Source organism: Episyrphus balteatus, chromosome 2 (genome assembly GCF_945859705.1).
Source record: "Episyrphus balteatus chromosome 2, idEpiBalt1.1, whole genome shotgun sequence".
NCBI lineage: Eukaryota > Metazoa > Arthropoda > Insecta > Diptera > Syrphidae > Episyrphus > Episyrphus balteatus.
Window position 1 is genome coordinate 31,413,171 of NC_079135.1, and position 21,619 is coordinate 31,434,789.

At 31.9% G+C, this 21,619-nt stretch overlaps 2 protein-coding genes across 2 annotated transcripts; both read right to left on the minus strand.

Moving 5' to 3' along the window:
- Positions 1–2,562: 2,562 nt before the first annotated feature.
- On the minus strand, positions 2,563–8,976 carry LOC129910704 (eukaryotic translation initiation factor eIF1). The gene is made up of 3 exons (XM_055988192.1): positions 8,807–8,976; positions 3,598–3,755; positions 2,563–3,535 (listed from the first exon to the last, which is right to left on the minus strand). The coding sequence occupies exons 1-3, from the start codon at positions 8,832–8,834 to the stop codon at positions 3,389–3,391; spliced, it is 333 nt and encodes a 110-aa protein (XP_055844167.1). The 5' UTR covers positions 8,835–8,976; the 3' UTR covers positions 2,563–3,388.
- Positions 8,977–12,863: 3,887 nt separating this feature from the next.
- Positions 12,864–20,190, minus strand: LOC129910606 (protein ST7 homolog). The gene is made up of 3 exons (XM_055988041.1): positions 19,828–20,190; positions 19,482–19,718; positions 12,864–14,663 (listed from the first exon to the last, which is right to left on the minus strand). Exons 1-3 carry the CDS (start codon positions 19,964–19,966, stop codon positions 13,531–13,533), a joined length of 1,509 nt encoding a protein of 502 aa, XP_055844016.1. The 5' UTR covers positions 19,967–20,190; the 3' UTR covers positions 12,864–13,530.
- Between the last annotated feature and the right edge of the window lie 1,429 nt (positions 20,191–21,619).

The following is a 21,619-nucleotide window of genomic DNA, read 5'->3' on the forward strand; positions in this document are numbered from 1 at the left end:
ATGCATACAGTTCAATGATGAAGTTTCTTTATGCCCACATATTTAAAAGAAATTATAAAATCTTAAGAAATAAAACAAAAATGTTTAGTACTCACATCTTGACCGCAAGACAAAAACTAATAACTGCACAATTTTTTTTCACAAAAATGACAGATAATCTTAAAGTTTTAAACACAATTTTGATACTCATTTTCGTATGAAGATGTCGCTAGTAGTATGTGTGTATTTTTCACTTTTTCACTTTTTGAAATCAAAAAGTGAATGTAGTTAAGCCTTAAAGCCTGGTACGCTGCTCGCGCTAAATTTTAGCTCCCATACAAATTATCGAAAATTTTTAGCCGAGATAAAATGGATCCCATACAAGTTATCGATAACTTGTATGGGAATTTTATCTCAGCTAAAATTTAGCGCGAGCAGCGTACCAGGCTTAAGCCTGGTACGCTGCTCGCGCTAAATTTTAGCTCCCATACAAAATATCGAAAATTTTTAGCCGAGATAAAATGGATCCCATACAAGTTATCGATAACTTGTATGGGAATTTTATCTCAGCTAAAATTTGGCGCGAGCCGCGTACCAGGCTTTAAGTCTGAAACTTTGCAAACTAATTACAGGTATATGAAGCTTCAATAATTAAGCCTCAGTTTAATCTTATCACCCATAGAAATAAAATAGCGGTAAATTTTCCAAAAAAAAACCGTAAAAATGCCTATTTTGATAGCTTTTCTAAATTAATCTAAAAAATAAGAAAACATTTTGTTTAACAAAGCAAACTTAATTCCTTTGTAGAGAATTGAATGAAGTTTTTAAATGTGTCCTTGTATGTTCTGTACAGTGATCCGTTGTTGAGATATTGATAGTCAAAGTCAAAAGTATGGTTTTTGGTTTTGGCTTTACCGTTAAGCCTGGTACGCTGCTCGCGCTAAATTTTAGCTCCCATACAAATTATCGAAAATTTTTAGCTGAGATAAAATGGATCCCATACAAGTTATCGATAACTTGTATGGGAATTTTATCTCAGCTAAAATTTAGCGCGAGCAGCGTACCAGGCCTTAGAAAGAAAATATTTTAACATTTAAAGCCTGGTACGCTGCTCATTGCTGGTACGCTGCTCGCGCTAAATTTTAGCTCCCATACAAATTATCGAAAAATTTTATCTGAGCTAAAATGGATCCCATACAAATTATCGATAACTTGTATGGGAATTTTATCTCAGCTAAAATTTAGCGCGAAAAGCGTACCAGGCTTTAATCCTGAAACTAGAAGAATAGAGCTTTCACATGCTTTTTATTTTGTCATGATGCGATCATTTTTTACTGAGATACAGTACAGCCTATCGAAAATAACTAAAAAAACACGATTTTTGTTTTGTTCCCTTAATTTTTTGGGCTAGTGTATATATACAATGATACAATTCTTCTTCCGTATTGATCCAATCGTTTTATTTTGTATCTATATGGATCATCATAATAAAACGCAGCTATCTATTGTCACCTAGTTTTAAAAATGTAAAAGTTAATTTTCCAATAAACGCAAATTGGTGGTTTTAAAATGTATATTCTTTTTTAAAATAGTTAATTTTATGTAATACTTTTTTTTGCGGCGTATGCGTATGAAAATTTACTTTGTCGTATGGTCACAATAGGAATTAGCAATGCTCATAATTTTCGAAGTTACATATTTTGACATTTACAACAAACTGCCAGTCCACTCAAACTTGACGAGGTGGCCGATTGGCTAAGGAGATGGATTGCTAATTCAATATGCTTTCCACAGATGGGTTCGAATACGGGGGCCGAATTACGGCATACGATTTCGATCACACGTTAACGTATTGACGCTATGTGTCTCTATATTTTTGTACTGAAAAAAATAGAGACAGCTATATTCAAAACTTTAACGTACGAGTATGATCGTAATTCGACCCAATAAATTATTTATCTGAACTCAAACAACTTTTTGCCCCTCAACTTACTTGCGGAAATTTCTACATTCAAATTATGAAAAAGTTCCCTGGAAAAAATTATTCGCTATTGAACTTGATAGCAAAGTTCCCAAAATGAGAAATCAGGAATTTTTATTCGAGATAAGGCTAAATAACCTTGAAATAATTTGTACAATTGGCTTTTAGAAAAAGATTACAAATAGTTACCTCCGGTAGGGCACTTCAATTTTTCCATCTCCAAAGAAGATCCTTTTTTGATTAATTTCTTTGATATAAAAAATGATTGAGAAAGAAAACTTTACGGTTGTTCGGGTTTCATTGCCACCTGAAAGTATATTTATTTATTGCCTTATCCGATTAAGGTAAAATGATACACTTCCTCATGACTGGAATTTGTCAAAGTGTAAAGACCCTTAAAAAGATTGTAAGGTGGTATAAACTAGAGTTGAAAGCAGAAACCCCCACCACTACATACGCCAAAAGGTATTTCTAGGAAGTTTTACAATTTCGAAAATTTACGAACAAACATAACATACCATAATTTTTCTAACGATTTGATCAAATTTAACATATTTTTAATTACATATAAAAAGTCGAAATTCATAAGAAATAACAAGACATTCACGTTCCAATATATTTTTATTAATTACTTCATTCATATCTATTAACTAATAAAATTATGTATGTATTACCCTACTCGAATAATGAATAAACTCACTTGTTTGTATTTTCTCCTTTAGTATTTTACTTGTTTGTTGTTTTTTTTTTTTTTATTAAATACTTTTTTTAATTTCTATATAACTCATACTCCAAGCAGTCAATTCAATAATTTTGACTGTGGTATTATTAGAGATTAAATGGAACATCATACTGATTAACTTGTTAGGATTTATAAATTATACGAAAACAAATGGTAACACTAATTAAATGAAAACAAACAAAAAACAGGAAAGCTCATAAAAAGTTAAGTTTCAAAAGAAAAGAAAATCTCCACAAAATTTTAAAGTTTCATAAGATTGAAAGCGTTTTTGCAAATAACGTGAAGGTGGTGTTTTTGTTTGTTCATCTATTTTTTTTTGTTTTTTTTTTTAAAGTTTATTAAAAGTTATTACAAATATGTTATTATAAATATTTTGTTTCATTTAAAGGAAAAAGAAAATCAATAAAGCGATGTACACGCTCTTAGTTTGTATGTGAAAACATTTTTTTTATTATTATTATTATTTTGTATTTGTTTTGCTGATTTTAAACTTCTTTTTTTGTTTTATGTTGTTTTTTAGAATTTGTTTATTTTTGTTTCTTTCTTCTTTTTTTTTGTTTATTATATGTTTTGTTCTTTTAAAATTATTTAATTAGCATTACACGAAGAATTCCTTATTCTTTGTTAACATAATATTTGAATAAATGGAAAATCTCATGTTACGATTTGTGGTAAATTTTGGTTTCTTAGAAACCGTGCACCTTAAGCTGATCGGGCTTTGCCAGTCCGGATTTTGTCAACCACTGGCAGATATTTTCTCTTTGATCGCCCTGGAGCTGGAGAACTTCACCGTATTCTGGATGTTCAATGACAGTGCCGTTGCATGCGAATTCCTGATATAATTTCAAAGTTATAAAGATAAATCCAAAAATTTAATAAAAACAAAATATCTTACCTTCTTACATGCTCGGACAATTTTCTTCAGGTCATATTCTGATGATAGCCCTTGAACTGTGGTTAGTGTCTTACGACCATTTCTTTGCTGAATTCTTATGTGTACAAGCCCGTCTTGTACATCATCATCAGCACCCTTGATTGCATCAGCAAAGGGGTCTATAAGATAGGAAAATTCAAATTTAATAAAATTTCAACGTACTTTTGCTTAGAAAGAAGCTTAAGTTTAATTAGAAGTCTAATTACAAGCCTATGATTAGTTTACTCATACTCTCAGCAGGCAGTATTAAAGTGTGAAAGACTCAGTGAACCGTATCTATCTTTGGCTCAATCGTACGCTCCCCTTATTATGAATAAACTAGTTATTTAATTACCGATTTGCCAAATTAAAGTGACATTTGTCCTTTTCTTATTTAAGGTGCATTGCGAGATTTCGTAGTTTTCTAATCCAACGTTCACGAGATTGAAAAGAACTAAACTACAATTTCGTGATTTTTTTTTGCTTGAAAATAAATACAATAATACAAATTGAAATACATATTGAAAAAGGGTAATTGTACCATTTTCTACCAGTTTTCCTACTATTGCAGTAATAGCCGGAAAAAAATCTTATACATTTAAGAAAACCTAAAAATGACGAAGTAGATGAATGAGCACAAGGTCTATGCTAACATTAAATTATAAGCACATGTGGTTCAACTATGATTCAACCATGTATTGGGCTGATCTTTGAACATGACCTAAACAGCTTCAATTTCGAAATTGAAACAAAATAAGGAGTGAATAAACAAAAAGACCAAGTGAAGAAGGTTTGTATGAAGTTCAGTTCAACGGTTATTTTATATAAGAATAGCAGTTTCCATAGAAGGCCACATTTGAAGTTTGGCCTAAAAAATCCGATTTCATTTAAAAAAAAAAATGGAAAACTCTTCAAATATGGAAACATTTTCTTAATTTTTTATTCAGATATTGCAGAAACTCCTTCAGGTGCTTCAAAAAAGTACGAAATTAAAAGAACAATTTAGTCCCGATTAAAAAAACAACAACAAAATATAATAGGGGTATTAACGTAAGCGCGGAAAACCCATAGAAACCGTAGAATTTTCTATAGGTAGAAATGAGCTGTCAAAATTCGTATGGGAAAAATATTCTGCAAATCATAGAATATTATCTCACAAATTTGAAGGAGAAACCGTAGAAAAAAATCTGATAAACTTTGGGTGTGTTCAATCACCTATCGGATAGGCTATCTGGGATATACCCGTATCTGGAATATGTTTTTGAACGCGATTTATGTCTTATTATTCAGATAACCACACATAAAATATGTTAATATTGAAAAGAGAATATTATTTTATCTGAGCAGATTACTTTTTTTTATTGTTGCATAGTACCTATTTGCAAAATTAGCTTGACTTTATTTTTTTTAGAGCCAATTTTTCAATCTTCTAATAAACAGTCAGTTAACTGTTCGACAAATAAAGTTATTAGGCTCATAAACAATCAGATAAAAACATTGAATTTTTCAATCAAGAATAATTTATTCTACAAAATAACAAACAAAAATTGTCGAATTCAAAAATATTTAAAATTAAACGTCATTTTTATTCATGATTGTTTTTGTTTTCTTGTGTTCCACTGTATTTTTTTCAAAATTCTTTCAAAACAGCTTTGACAACTGACACAATATTTTTTTTGAGATTATTCCTTAGAATGATTTTTATTCGTCTCTGAAAGAAGCAGATAGTTTTATTCTTAGGAATAAGCTATATTAGCCTATTGAAAAATTGATTTTTTCTCTATCCTTAGGAATAAGTACTAACTGACTGTTTAACTAACTATTGAAAAATTGGCCCTTAATTGAACAAATTTTATATAAGTTCAATTTGACGTTTAACAAACAGCTTTTTTACGCAATTATTTTCTGCTGGGGTGTTCAGTTAAACCTTTTGCGGAATTGTCTATTTTCTACAAAGTGGAAATTTATCTCGTTACGTGAATACCCTTAATCTTTTAATCATCTTATAACGAGCTAAAAATGTTTATATGTATATACATATGTATATATAAAACTGGGTTCTCAGAAACGATTCTAACGATTTCGATGAAATTTTCAGGGTTTGTTCCTCTAAGCGAGTAAAATGTTTTGGAAGTACTTTTGAAAAAATCCGCCCACTGCCACGCCCACTTTTTTAACATATAAGTTTTTTCGGTAACAATTTTAAGGACTTCGATGAAATTTTCAGGATATGATTCTCTAGACGAGTAAAATATTTTGGATGCACTTTAAGAAAAAATCCGCCCACTAACACATCAACATTTCCCATATAAAAGATTTTTTTGGCAACTGCTTTAAAGATTTCGATGGACATTTGAGGGTTTCTTCCCCTAGGCGAAACCAAAATTTCGGAAGTACTTTCTCGTATATTATTTTTTTCGGCGGACACAAAAAAAACCGCGAAATCTTTTTTTTAGACATTTTTGATCATGTATAGAAACTATTAAGTTATTTCTTTAATTGGTAGTATGAATACATTGAATAATACGTTTTTGTATCATTCTAATTGACTTATTTTTTTCTTCGTGCATCAAGATAGAAAAGAAGATCATACATTCACTTTTTTTACGTATGTCGTTTGTACTAAAACGTTGGTCGAAAACAACTTGCTCTAAGAACGAAAGTCGTTTTTCTGTCGTTGTAGTACAAATATGACAACTGTTATAGAGTTGATTATTTTTGTTTTACGTGTTGTTTACTCAAACACTAATTAATGAAAATGGTTCTTTTAAATAGCTTTTATCTGGAGTTTTATTAATAGAATTGTCAAGGTTGATGTTTCTAAACTTAATATTAGGAATAGTTACAGAGAATTTGTTCATGTATTTAAAACGTAAAAAAACGATAACTTTTTGTAACCCACGTAACCTTAGAATGCCACGAAAAATATGGTTTATACTTTTTTCACCAAAAATAACACTGTGCAAGTCGAAATTCTTGACAGGCGCGCGAATAACTGTTTCGCCATATTTCGGACCCGAGAAATCCATTAGCATCATTAGTTTTTCGATTTATCGGTACGACTTCGAACAAAATTTTTTTTGAAAGTTTTTTCAATTATTTTGAGAATTTTCCACTGTTTTTAGTCATTTTTCAATCAAAAACATTGTTTATATTGCTAATAATTCTGCTCAAACGTTATTTGCTACCAGTAGAAAGACATTGTAAACAATTTTGAACAATTTATTTGAATGTTTAGTGATTTTTTTTTTAAAAATTTTAAAAAAATCGAAATTTTTTACATTGTTATCGTTTTTTCGCTGTTTTTGTTCTCTTTTGCACAAATACATAGCATGTTTTCCATTAAAAATTAATTTAACTGTTAATTTAGTGTTGGTTAAACTTTGACATACTATCGATAGCATTGATAACAAAAAAATGTCGAGTATATCGATACTTCACAAAACTATCGATAGTTTCAATACTTCCAAATTATTATACCACAAGGCTACCGTTATTATCGATAGTTTTTTCTTAAAAATATCGATACAATCGACAATGGAAACTATCGATATCTACCAAACACTATGTTAATTCGTTGTTTACATCCAATGTCAAACGAAAACTTAACTTGTAGTTCAAATTGTGTTTAAAATAATTTGGTAAAATAATTTAGAAGTATTGAAAATAGGGCGAAACAGTTAATGTTTCTGTCTCAAAAATTTTTTTCAAAAAACTTGCACAGTGTAATCTAATAACATTTAAAGATACCGAGCAAAGCTTGGTCATCCAGGTTGTATAATTACCGTAAGTAAACTTTATTACATTCAATAAGAATATATTTCTGCATTATTGAGCTTTTCTCTTGTTTTTAGATTGAAATTTCTCTATTTGACTTGATCTCCCAACCAATGCCGGAGGTTGACGAAGGCTCCCTTGATGGGGGAGGATTTGCCAATTTCCTTTTTTTTTTTTTGTGTTATAATTTTTCAAAAACAAGTTGTAACTTTAAGAATTTCCTTTAAAAATTAGGTAAAAAGATATAAAGTTAAATTACAAACAAAAAGATATAAATATTTCATTTAGTTAAATAACTAAAATTCATTAACTGTTAGGGTGTCGAAATCTCCCCTCTCTACCCCACTCTTTTCTTCTTGGTGTAATTTACTTCGTTTTGTCAAATACATCTTTCGTCAACTAATCAAATTTTCACTAAAAATCTAATATTGTATACCTACCGCTTGGTTCTCAATATTCTTTTGAAACCAAAGGATAGCATTTAAAAAAAAAAAATTTATTTTATTAATCGATTGAAAGGATAGGAAACTTTGAAAGTAATCCACGCAACTAAATTCCTCCTTTATAAGTGTTGAGTGTCTGAGCATTACCAAGAAAAAAACTAAGTATAATCATAGATATAATACCGCATCTCAAAATGCAGCAGTGAGAGTCGACACCTGTTAAATTAAGAAGAGTATTCTATTCAGGTGAGTCTTAGAGAAAGGAAAAGATTTTACAGGCTCATTTAAATAATTAGGTCAGAACAAGACATTCGGATATTAAAATGATAATGGTTTATACAAAACAATGCTAATCGTACAAAAATAAATTGAATTTCTCAAATCGCAGCCCATCCCATATAAATAAAAAATGTACATAATTTTGTAGGGCATGGTACCGAGATACAATTTTGCATAATATATACGTTTATGAAAATAGGTCATTTTTCTTTCATTATACCTTCATATATGTATAACAATTTTGTTTTAATAATTATCCCCTTGATAGAAAATTTTGTTATTTTTGGAAAGTGCAGATGAAACTCGATGTCATCGATTTGAGGAATTTGATTCATTTTAATGACGTCACAAAAAATAGCCAGGAATTTTTTAAAAGGCCGTGACAATGAACTGTGTTACCTTCGACCGAACCCACATTTATTTCTCATGAGACTCTACAAATATTCTCGAAATAATTCGAAAAAAAAAATATTTTCTTTGTATTTTTTTGTTTCGAAGAAATAAAATTGTAGCTATTTTTAAAAAGAAATTATAAAAAAAATGGAATTCATGGTGAAACACACAGCAAAATCGGCAGCCATTTTAATTGAGTCAATTTAGTTGGTGCTATGACGAGGTACGCAAATTATTTTTCTCAAGTCGGAAATAAGGGATTTTATATTTTTTTTTTAAATTAAATCACAAATTCTTACCAAATGTGTTTAAATTCTGGATGGACATACGATAAATAAATTAACCACGGCCAAAAAATAAAACTTCGCAAATGGAATTTATTTGAAGAAAGTGTTTTCAATTGAACTCGTGTCGAGATGAGAAAATATGGAACTCTTTTATTTTTTTAATGACAAGTAACTACGTGACGTAACGTGGAAAAGTGACGGAATAAAAAATGATGGCGTGGTTTTTGACATTTTGAAGTAGAGTTCGGAAATGAAACTAGTATTTTTGTTCATAAGTATTCTAGTACAATTTTAATGAGCTTAAGGCCAAGCGCATACTAGAGTGATTTTTCAAAAACCGACAAAAATGGATTTTTTTTAATTTAAAACTTTTAAAATCACTGTTATAAAGGCTATACCACAGTATATCCGGTAGTGGTAATTCCATAGTGGAATTTTTTTCATAAAATTACCCGTACCGCTACCGCATTGTACCTTTTCCGGTGTGGACTAGCCTTTAGTACATTTTTTTCGATGCAAGACTACTTCTGAATACTTTAGCCATAGAGGAAAGAATACCTAGAGAGCCGACTCGTACCCTCTTTGCCTAAAACACCCGCAAATTTAATTTCAGATAATTGGTATACATCTCTCTGATTTTTCTCTTGTTTTCCTATCTGTGAATATGAATACGTGTGAAAGGTATAACATTGTATATATACTCTTATAGTACTGTCATGAAGTAGAATTTTCTGTTTTGCGTCGCCACCGCTGGGATCGCTAGTTTATTTTATGTTTGAACCTTATGCAGAAAATTGAAGTGCAGATCTACCAAAAGATGTCACTAAAGTATTTTCATGGATTGAAATATATATATAATGTTTCGAATTTAAACATGATTTTGGTTTGTGTATGAACTTGAAAAGCTTAAATAGCTCACTCCAGACACCCACCTTTCAGTAAATATGTACAGAAATAAAAATACAGGTTCGTGTTTTGAATTTATTATTATTATTTTATGAATTAATTCGTCTTATTGGGCACTTAAATTGTTTTGAGCAAAACTCCATAGTTGAATGTGTTGGTGCCATTTAAAATGCACGCGAAAACTACCACATATAGTGTCAATGTGGGTAAATGTAAGCAATTTCATGTCTTTTTTTTCTTTCGACTTTAGATTTTTATATGTTTTCACGGAATAACTTGAATGGTATCTTCAAATGCAAATATGAAATGATGGCAATTCTTCTTTAAAAATAAAAACAAATATTTCCCAAATTGTTTACATTACTGTCAAATGTGGCATGTTTACAAATACCACCATGTTTGTGTTTTTTTTACAAATTCGGGGTAGATGTAAACGGTAGTTTAAAATTAAGAATTTCCTCTTTATCATATGGATAACAACTTGAAAAACGTTCAAGAAGGTATTTGACAAAAACTTTTTCAAATTCCAATAAAAGTTTTTGTTTTCTTCCTTTGATTCTTTATATAGGCGCCCAATATGCATCCTGAGCAGCTCTGAACGTAATATTTTTTGTTTTTTTACGTCAAAGACCGATGTTGCAACATCATCCACTGAAAATGATGGTGTTGGCTACTTTAAAATGTGACTCCGCGGCACTTTAGCAATAGTAATTGACTAAAATACTTTATTTTTATTAAAACCAATAATTTCACCAAAAATGTATGTTTATATTGACCCCCAGAATACGTTGTTTACATTTACCCATTATGAAAAATATTCTGGGGTAAATGTAAACACATGCAAATCGACATAAATGTCCTGTATTTTAAAATTTGCTTGTATCACATAGGGCCTTACCAATAATCAAAATTAAAGCTCAGTTAAATATTTAACTGAGCTTTAAATATTTGTCCATACCAATAACCAATTTAATAGTCAGGTTAAGGGTTAACGCCACGTTAATTTTATAGTTGGGAAACTGAACTATAAACGCGCGTTTAAATGTAAACGCACGGTTTGTACTGTCATTTGACATCAACTACATCAAAATTAAAAACAAAAAAGTATTTGCAAATTATACTGACTTAATTGAATCTGCAAAAATATTTAATTTTTCTGAAAGACTAACGACTTGTTTGGCACTTTAAAAAATTATCTTTCACGGAAAATACGCTCGTCGAATGAATTCTCTCTTGACAGCAATGAGCTTGACGTATTAGTTAAAAGATACATGCGTCCGCGATTTGTACTTATAGATGCATCAAATAGATTTAACTGAAGCTTGTTATGAGCCATGTTTTCATTTACCCCTGTTTACATTTACCCACATTGACCCTAAGCACTGTGGAGTTTTTTCTCTCATTGCAGCTTGTAGGGTCGAAGAGAAAAACCCCAGAAGTAGCGTCTCTATCTCTAGGTATTCCTTTCTCTATGCCCTTCTTCCCGAGTAGATACAATTTGTATTTGTTCCATTGATAATAGCTAGTAAACTACTAGTATTACTTTGCCACCACCCAAAGGAACAGGGATTTTGCTAGCGACTTGGAGCACAAATTAGAAAACCAATCCAATTCCCACCTACTCACTTGAGAGTGAAGAACATGAGACAATAGCCATGTTCCATTGGAGGTGGTAGTCTACTAATAGTAGATTTTGGTGCTATCATCTACTCATGCTCTTCTTCCCGAGTAGATAACGATTTGTATTGAATTCGTTGGAAGTGCGTTCCATTGAAAATCGCTAGTAGTACTTTGCCACCTCCCAAAGGAACAGGGCTAATGAAAGTACTAAATTACTTTACGCCGTAAAACCATCTAGTATTTTTACTGTAGATACTCTGCCCGAGTACATGGGAATTGCATTAAGTGCAAATCTTGTTCAGGCTTGGTTCAAGGTTTTAACTCACCGATATCGATGGCTTGACTGTAGTTAAACTGTGGTTCAAGCACCTACTTGCTTATTTTCACATTTAGAAATGACAATCTAGTAGTACTAATTATACTCTGCTACTGCGAAATTCAAAAGATAAAAGTTGTTCAACTTTGGTTTAAATATTTGAAAGTACAACTGAATCTATAATGGCTGTCCTAAACCATAGCAACTTTTTGCAGTGACAGGACATAAACGCTAGCGGTGGGTATGGAAAATTCTATAAGCCTGGTTCACTGTGAACTCATATTTGTAAACCAAAACTTGTTTTGAGACTTGGGTCCGCAACCCGAATGTAAGAAAAAATTGTTTGGATGCAAATAACTCAGAAACCAAAACTTCAAGAAGACCTTAAAAAGACCTTTCTTTTTACTCGATAAATTTGTAGGACATTTTTTTAAATTATTTTTTTTTCGGTAGAGCCTAGTACGCTGCTGAAGCGAAACGAAAAAAAAATTCGTTTCGCATCAGCGTACTAGGCTTAAAGGGTTAACCTTGATTTTTTTCTCGAAAATCCAAACAAAATATATAGTTTTTTTTACCTTAACGTATAGGCCTCTGTTCACTGTGATCTCTTATCTATAACCCAAAATTTGTTTCGAGACTTTGGTCCGCAGATATCTGCCTCAGATGTAAGAAAAAAATATTTGAATATTTGAAGGAAGTTTTGGTTGTTGACTACATTCGGCTGAATTAGTAACGTGTCCCAGCATTTCAACCTTAAAAAAATCATAATGTGATTCAAAAGTTGAACTTGAAGCTAGGGTATACATTAAAGAATGCTTGCTAAAGCCTAGTACGCAGCTGAAGCGAAACGAAAAATGTTGAAGCCTCCAAAGTCAACAGCGAACATGTTTACCAAAAAATACCAAAGTAAAGTAAAAATATTAAAAATACAAATAAAAAAATTCAAGAAAATAAGTTTTAAAGCGAAAACAAAACAAATTAAATTTCTTTATCGAATTTTTGTATGGAAAATTTCGTTTCGTGTACTAGGCTCGAAACCACACATCTAGATTAACAGTTAAGCCTTATATCAACAGACACACTGTTCAGATAACAAAATTCACATTTCTCAAATTGAATATAATAACATCTATTCAATATGAATACTTCAAGATAAAACTCAATCTTTACATGTTCTCCCTTATAAAACTAGTGGATGATAGAATAGAAAAATAAACGAGACACATGTACTTACTGAAATGGACATTTATTTTGTTGTATTACACTTACTTACATATTTTTGTAAGTGGAAATAAATTAACACGCATTGAATATTTTACAATAAATTAAGATATAAAAAACATAAAACTAAAAAAATTGTCATTCTGAATAATCCCATTTAGCACATGCTAGTCTTCCAAATATAGATCTTAACCGTTAGTCAAACTCAATTTAGATACATTAAATTTTTGTTTTGTTTTTGTAACTTAAGGGCTCCAATATTTTTTATTTTAATAATTTGCTTTAAATAAACCAGTGCTAGGAAAAATAATCTTTTTATGATTTTGTAGTCAAACACTGGATAAAAAGAAAAACGAAATACATAGTACTACGAGTATTAATAATTAAGAATAGCAAGGAAAAACGAGATTCGATAGAGAACACACGAGTTAATATAAAAAGACATTTTTAAACAAAAATAATAATTTCTTTCACAGAGAAGGAGGAAAGGGCGAGTTTTGTGTTCGATTAAATAAATTAATGTCATTACAAAAGAAAAACAAAAGAACACCTGTTACAAGAGAGATTAATCTGTATGTAAACAAAATCACATTAAATGCATTTGTTGTAGCGCTTATTTATTTATCGCTGTCATTTTGCCCTCCAGCTCAGCTTCTTGGTAGTCGAAAGCCCTCTAAATTCTCGACAGCTGTTGCAGCAGATTGCAAGGCCAAATAGCCTCGATTCTCTCCTTGATCAGCTGAAAAGGATACGAGATCCAATTAAGTACAGTTTGTGCGATTATGCCCATCGGTTCGGGATACTGGTGGGTTAATAGCGCCAGAAGAGCTGTGAATGAACAAAGGCCAGCCGTAAACAATATAAAGAATGGCAGCTCCTTCTTCGGATATACCGACACTTCATGAAACGTTGGTAGGAGTTCACGATCGGCACACTCGGTGCATGTTGGATACGGATAGAAGAGGTGGCCTCGTTCAAGAGGGTACGGCAGCATTCGAAATGTCCCCTCCCATGTACAATGCAGAAGATTGAGTGCTCCATCGACATTCTTCCAATGCTTAAGATGGAAGAACGCATAAGCAAGTGCTTCTGAATCACCGCGTTTGAGTATATGCTCTGGCGGAAGAATGAGTGGTTTAGTCTCAAGCAGATACTTAGGAACATGTGGATTGAATTCCACAGCTCTGTGAATCGCTTCAACGGCACTCATCTCAGCCGGGCTGAGGCCACGTTTCGATGCAATGTCCGGCGAGAATTTATCGGCCACAGCTCTGGCCTTAAGGAGCGCTGCTGTGTAACAAATTGCCGCCGACTTTGGCAACGAAATATCATCGTATTTGGCTAGCACCGCCTGACAGTCTGCGTATGCTTGCATTTCAAGTAGTGTCTCGATTAGGTTCTCATGGATATTCAATACATTCATGATCGATGGAATCTCCTTGGTTAAATCACGAAACATTTTTGCTGCCTCTTTAAGTTTGCCCAATTTTCGAGCGCACATTGCCAGACGGCGTTTAATATAGATCAAAACATTTGTGTCACGACGATGCATTCCCTCGGCTATGGCACCTTGGTGTTGAGTTGCTTGTGACTTTCTATAATTTGTCTCAGCGACTTTGAGTGCTGTTTTGAGAATTTTTTCAGCCTCCAAAATTGTTGTGGCTTCCTCTTCAGCCAAAAGAATATATGCCGGCGCACATTCTGTATTTAATTCTAGAGCATTATGTGCGGCCTTTATTCGCACCACAGGATTTCGTTCTCGCCAAGCTGTTTGCATAATTTCGTACTCAGCTTTGCCAGCATCACCTAAAACAACACATTATCTTTAATTATTTAACAGAATTGAATTATGATAGTACTAAATAAAGTGACCACATGAAATTTTACGACTCGCGTTAAAAGCTCTGCGAAAAAGAATACTTTTTACAATTATTTCATGAAATCAACTGATAACTGACACAGGGATTAACCTTAATAGGTGAATTTCAATGAATATACCGATGTGGATTATTTTTTATTTAATATGGGAGAACAGAAAAGGGGCGGGTAGCCTGTTTAACACTCTTTTAAGTCGACTGAACAAAAGTTTTTTGTTTGTGTCAATACGTCTAGAAGTGCGAATGTCTATTTTATCGAAACAATGTTCCAAAAAGTACCAAGAGAGAAGAAAAATGAATTTTATCTTTGCTTCAGATAAAGATTTCGCAGCATTTTTGAACACGTGGAATATAGATAATTCCACATGAGGTGTATTATGCATATTATATTGATCTTCTTCTTCCTTTCATTGGACGCTGTTATGATCTCGATGTTAAGTGTATCATAACTTTCCCACGTATTTGCTTCATACTGGGGTTACTGTGGGGTCTCCAGATACTGCCACTTCAAAAGATTGTTCAATCTGCCAAGTAACGTTTCGACGTATGTATGCTATTTATGTAGAATCAGGAATTGTACAAGAAGTTTAAGAGCGTGTTGTGACTACATCTTAAGAAACATGAACCAAGAAGATTTTAATTTACAAAAAAGGATTATGTTGAAATTATTCAGATCAAGATCTGGGGTGTTTTCGGAACTGTATCGTTTAGCTGATGTGCACCATTTATCGTTGAATCTACAAGAGAACAGACCAGAGGAATAGAAGAGAGTCCTATACAATTTGATTGCAACGGTAGACGAAAATATGTTTTTAAATAATACAAACAGAGCAAGAATATCAGAAACTCGAGAAACCTATAAGAACCTGCCACATAATTTAGGTCCCGAAAATTATTTCCATAATTAGTTAAACTTTCAACTCATGACATTAGCAAAATTTTTCGAGCGAGAACGGAAACACTTAAACTCAACTTCATGCCCTACAGATTAGATCTACAAAGTAATTGCAGTTTATGCAACATGAACGTAAAAGAAGACGTAATTAATTTTCTAGGCAAATGTCCTATTCTTTGTGAATTTCGAAGAATGTATTTATCGAAAAATACCCTTTCTATAAATGAAATGACGTCGATGTCTCAAAACGCCGCACATACGGTAAAAGTAACGATTTAGGTGGACACAAATAATTTACATACTAAGTTGTCTGAGCAGAGATATAACAAAATAATGATGTTTTGTGATATTAACATTACAAAAATGTTTCATTAACTTTAATGTTATTATTGGGAAAGATCTTCAAAAAACTATTTTTTTATGAGTGCATCAATATTCCCTCTTCAATGGAATACCGAAATCTTTTATGAAAAAAAATTTGAAAATTTTTATATATAAAAAAAACTATTTTCAATGGACTACGCTATAGCAGTAAACAAAAGCAACGGTAACTTCCAAAGTGATCAAAAGTGATAACTAAAATTTTGTGTGTACCTTCTAAAAGTCTTAAAGAACAATATTATTAAAATTAAAAAAGGGAACTCCCTGGAACTTTTTTTTTTGTTCAATATGAAAGTCGTATTTTCTAATTAATTTGATAGATCTTATTTACCTAATGCATTATAATTATTAAATTATATTTATAAAAATTACCAAAAACCTGAGAACTTACTTGTAAGAGGCCGTTCTTTAAAATATAAAATATACAGGGTGTCCCACAGTTATCGCCCCAAATGAAAACCATGGATTCCTGAGGTCATTTTAAGTCGAAAAACTTAAGACGTAATTTTCTCGTTTTCGTCCCGTTTTCGAGTTACCACGGTTTTTATGATTTTTTCTCTCTTGTCCTTTAACTGGCCTTATCTTTGCAAAACTACGTTTGATTTGAAAGATTTTTTTTTGCAACTAATCAAGAATTTATTGCAATTTAAGTTTGTCTCAAAATTTTTTTTTCTGCGGACAACCGTTTCTCCACAATTTTGCATCAAACACAATTTTCTTTGTTTTTTAAGTTGTTTTTTACACTTTCATATCATTTAAGTCAAAAAAACACGTTAATGAGTATTAATTTTTTGTGCTTTTTATTAAACCCTAGTTTATTTTCATAAAAGAAATAGGTTTTATTTCATAAAAAAGGCTACTGAAAGTAATTAAAAAAAAAAAAAAAACTGAGTGAATTAAAAAAAAAAATAATTTTTCAATACAAAATTAATTTAAATTTATTAAAACTTTTTCTGAGCTTTATCTATTTGTTCTTTTCTTAACCACAATTGCTCAGAAAAAGTTTTTAATTCATTTAAATTAATTTTTTATTTTAAGATTATTTTTTTTTTCATTCACTCAGTTTGTTTTTTTTTTTTTTAATTACTTTCAGTAGCCTTTTTTATGAAATAAAACTTATTTTTTTTAATAAAATAAACTGGGCTTTAATAAAAAGCACAAAAAATTTATACTCATTAACGTGTTTTTTTGACTTAAATGATATGAAAGTGTAAAAAACAACTTAAAAAACAAAGAAAATTGTGTTTGATGCAAAATTGTGGAGAAACGGTTGTCCGCAGAAAAAAAAATTTTGAGACAAACTTAAATTGCAATAAATTCTTGATTAGTTGCAAAAAAAAATCTTTCAAATCAAACGTAGTTTTGCAAAGATAAGGCCAGTTAAAGGACAAGAGAGAAAAAATCATAAAAACCGTGGTAACTCGAAAACGGGACGAAAACGAGAAAATTACGTCTTAAGTTTTTCGACTTAAAATGACCTCAGGAATCCATGGTTTTCATTTGGGGCGATAACTGTGGGACACCCTGTATAAGATTCAGAAAGTTATACTTTAAGTAAACAGTGATAAGAACACGATCGCCACACATGTTAACTGAGGTACATGAGTAACGAAACACATTCATCAAGTACCGAGGCTTCTAGCAAAAAAGTGAATAACGGTATATTATTAATTTTGCTGTTTTTTAGTTCAGTAAACATTTAAGCACGAGGTTAAATAAGCATAAAAGAACATCAAAAATTTCGATCGATCAATTTTGCCGTGTGTGCGCCGCAAGAACATCCATGTAATCATTATCCTGTTGCCAAAATATTTTAGAGGAAAAATAGCCGCCTTGGTGCAAAAAACGCATACAATATTTATTTTGTAAGTTATTTTTTTTTTTTTTAACTTTCAAATAAGTTTAGTTCATCAGACTTCTAGAATTATTATTTATTTTTGGTTTTCTTCATACATTTTGGTTTTCATGCTCATTGGCGGACTTAAAATCGGAAATCACAATTTTTAGGAGCGAGTGAAATGTTCAAGGAGTTTGTTCGGCGATAAAAAGCCGGCTCTGGCAACGCTGATTCTCACAGAAAATAAGATACTCTGTTATTCGGAATTCATTCCCTAATTTACAAGTAACATAGAGAATACACCATTCCATTATGAGATTTTAATTAAAACTATCAAGTCAACAATCCATTCAGGATCTAAATACTCGGATGAGAAGTTTTTAAACGATGATAAGGTTCATTTTTATAAAGATAGAAAATCCGAGCAATACGGCTTTTGAGTATATACAGCAAGACTGACTAATCTAGTACTGTAATGTACAAAGAAGCTGCGAAACAATAATTAAGGACTCTTTTTAAAAGGTTTCTTTCCTACCATGCTGCTTGGCGTCTATTCTGAATTCGGCAAACCTAAAAGGATAGGAAAGAGGTCAAAATAAGCCGACGGACGCATTGTTATCCGATTTCTTTTACATCATCCTTAAAAGAATCATACAAAACTCCGGCAAAGAACACCATGAGGCACTATCTTTCAAAAGTCCGTCCAGTCTTTTTTATATGCCGTATCCCGACGATATTGACATAATCGGAAGAACAAACACACCGTGATGTCATTAGCGCTTTTGTAATAATCGAAGAAACCGAAAAAAATGGGTTTAAGAGTCAATGAGGGCAAAGCCAAGTATATGCAGTAATCAAAAAAGGACACTCAACATCGACGTATTGGAAAAAACGTCACCATGGATAGCCAATATTTCGAAATAATAAAAGACTTCGTCTATCTATACTCCGCTATAAACACCGACAACAACATCATTTCAATCCTGCTATGGACTTTCGACGAAGGCGAATGAAAACACCTTGGATTGTTTCCAGACAAAAGTTCCCCGGTTAATTTTTGGTCCCAAATGCATTGATGGTGATAAGAGAAGAAGATACACCATCGAACTGAGAAGGTTGTACAAGGACACTTACCTAGCCCAAGTTCAGCAGGCATGTGGTCTTGGACAACAATGCTCTGGCCCGCAAATTTTTGGACTTCAACTTAGGTAAACTCAATCAACTTTGCTTGCGAAACTGGAAGCAGCTAGCTTTAAATAGAGCTGGCTGGAGAAGCTTGTTATTTACGGCTCAAATCCACAATGGACAATGACGCAAAAAAAAACCACCCTTAAATTAAATTTGTTTTCGCTTTAAATAAAAACAACCAGAAATTCGCGATATGCTATCACGGAATATTTTTGATTGCATGTTGCGGACACAAGGGAACATGTAAGCCATCTTATTGAATACTTTTAAGTGTTAAGGAAGGAAAAGATTTCTTTTCAATGCAAATCTTAAAATAAAATATAACAAAAGGACCTTTTTTTCTCTACTACACACTGAAAAGTTAACATGCCCTTTCCTCATTCAACAGTTATTAAAATTGCTAATAAAAATAAGAAAAGAAAAATTTTTAATCAACCATTACTTACCTTCACATGTAAAAAAGGTCTGATGATCCTGTGCACTAAGATTCATATCATAATAAGTGAGGGGCTCCTTATTAGTTGTCCAATAAAACCTCTGATATTCAGCTCCCCGAAAGAGATTCAATGGATTGCGCCAAACTTTGCATTCAGGCATTTGTTGCCCTCCATTAGTACCATTTGTTTCAGACTGATTGTCACTGCCATTTATCCACGGACTGATGTGGTTAATCGAAACTTGTTCTAAAAGAATGTTATTAATAAAAAATAAATGCATAAATATAAAATAATAAATGAAGCAAATGTGAACTAGCAAAAGCATTTATAAATTAAACTTTTTAAAGAACCATACCAATAAATGAAGTACCATATTTGCGAAAATACCACCATTCGAATATAAGGATTAATCCAGATATTAAACTGGAAGTACCGGTGAGTGCAACATAAAACTTCGGAGTGAGTGTACTCAAAAACATCGAGGAATCCCACATCTTTATTTCGATTTGACTTCGTTTAACACTCTATTCCTGTACATCTATGAGCCAAAATTTAATTATTTATATTACTTTAATAGAATATATGATAGGATTTGTAGTTATTAATTAATTTATGTGATTTTTAGGCGACAAATTTTATCTTTTTGTCTGAAATAATTATTCGAGTAAGAATTTTTTTTATAAATCGCAAAGAAGTTTGACTTTTCGAGTTTTTTGATTCTGACAGCAAAAGTTTTAATGTGAAGTTGGTGGCATTTGGTAAAATTGAATTGAGCAAATATTTGGAAGTGGGCTACTTTTAGATCGTAAATAGAAAATAAAGGATACGACTAGGTCGCATATGTTTACTTTTATAATTGGAGATTGGTGTATATCTACAACGGCCCCTTTTGCAAAAATGAAAAAGTCAAAATTTTCAAACGCATTTTGTGATAGTTTTTCCAACAGAAAAACTTAAAATAATGATGCAGAGACTTAGAGGATATAATATATGGAGTGCTTGTTCCTATACCTAATACATTGTAACGCCATATGCATGGATAGGGGTCGCTGGCTTCGTTTTTCAGTGCGAGTCCGGTTCCACAGCTGTAAATAAACACGCTTGTTGATGACAGCCATCAAATGAAAATAAAATGGAGGCATGCACTCATCGAAAAACTTAAAGAAACTAGAACCCTCTATAAAAACTCACGGAACTAACAGCACAAGCACTCCATATATTATATCCTCTAAGTGCAGAGAGCGAGGTTCAAAAAACAATTTTGTTATTTCTGCCAAAAACAAATAGCAGTAGAAAGAAATAAAAAAAACATTCCCACTTTTTCAATTTTAAGGCTATTGTAGTTAAGGCCTGGTACGCTGCTCTCGCTAAATTTTAGCTCCCATACAAATTATCGAAAATTTTTATCTGAGCTCCCATACAAATATTTGTATGGGAGCTAAAATTTAGCGCGAGCTGCTTACCAGGCTTAAGGCTTGAAATTGAAATGTAGATTGTCAAAATTTGAAATGTTCAAATCCCAACATCGACGTTGTTTTTAACACAAATGACTCTCCATTTTACATTTGTTTTTGTTACTTCTGTGTGGCTGCCATTTAAGAAGTCTCTCCCAAACCAAAGCGATAAAGAAGGTGTTTTCTCTTATTGGTGTGGGGACTCCCATAAGACGCTTTCACTGATGAAGAGCATTTACGAGCTCACAAGGCAAAATGGTATACGGAAGGGGTACAGGTTGATATATTAAGATTCTGAACAGTAATAATTAATTTAATTTCATTAAACAAACATATAAAAACAATACAACATGATAACATTAAATAAACAAAGTATTTTATAACAAAGTATAAAATCTCTAACTTCAACACCCCCACTAGATTTTTATACCTTTAAAAAACCAATAAATCTACAACAGTTGTTGTGTTTTGTTGCAGGAAGTCCTTTAGTCATCACGTCTGCAGGCATCGCTTCAGTTTTCAAATATGTTACTTTTAATTTCTTTTCTTCAACAAGATCTCGAACGAAATGATGCCTTATATCAATGTGTTTTGAACGTGCATGATATATGTTATTTTTAGAGAGGTTTATTGCACTCTTGTTATCACATTGTAATATTAGTTCTTGATTCCAATTTATGAGTTCTCGCAATA

What these genes read in the sequence shown, in the direction of transcription:
- LOC129910704 (XM_055988192.1), bottom strand. Translation starts at nt 8,834, where the DNA reads ATGTCCATCCAGAATTTAAACACATTTG. An exon ending in CCAGAATTTAAACACATTTG is followed by an intron (nt 3,756 to 8,806) that starts GTAAGAATTTGT and finishes CCTATCTTATAG; the next exon opens with ACCCCTTTGCTGATGCAATC. An exon ending in TTGTCCGAGCATGTAAGAAG is followed by an intron (nt 3,536 to 3,597) that starts GTAAGATATTTT and finishes AAATTATATCAG; the next exon opens with GAATTCGCATGCAACGGCAC.
- LOC129910606 (XM_055988041.1), bottom strand. Translation starts at nt 19,966, where the DNA reads ATGTGGGATTCCTCGATGTTTTTGAGTACACTCACTCCGAAGTTTTAT. An exon ending in ATATGGTACTTCATTTATTG is followed by an intron (nt 19,719 to 19,827) that starts GTATGGTTCTTT and finishes ACATTCTTTTAG; the next exon opens with AACAAGTTTCGATTAACCAC. An exon ending in GACCTTTTTTACATGTGAAG is followed by an intron (nt 14,664 to 19,481) that starts GTAAGTAATGGT and finishes GTGTTGTTTTAG; the next exon opens with GTGATGCTGGCAAAGCTGAG.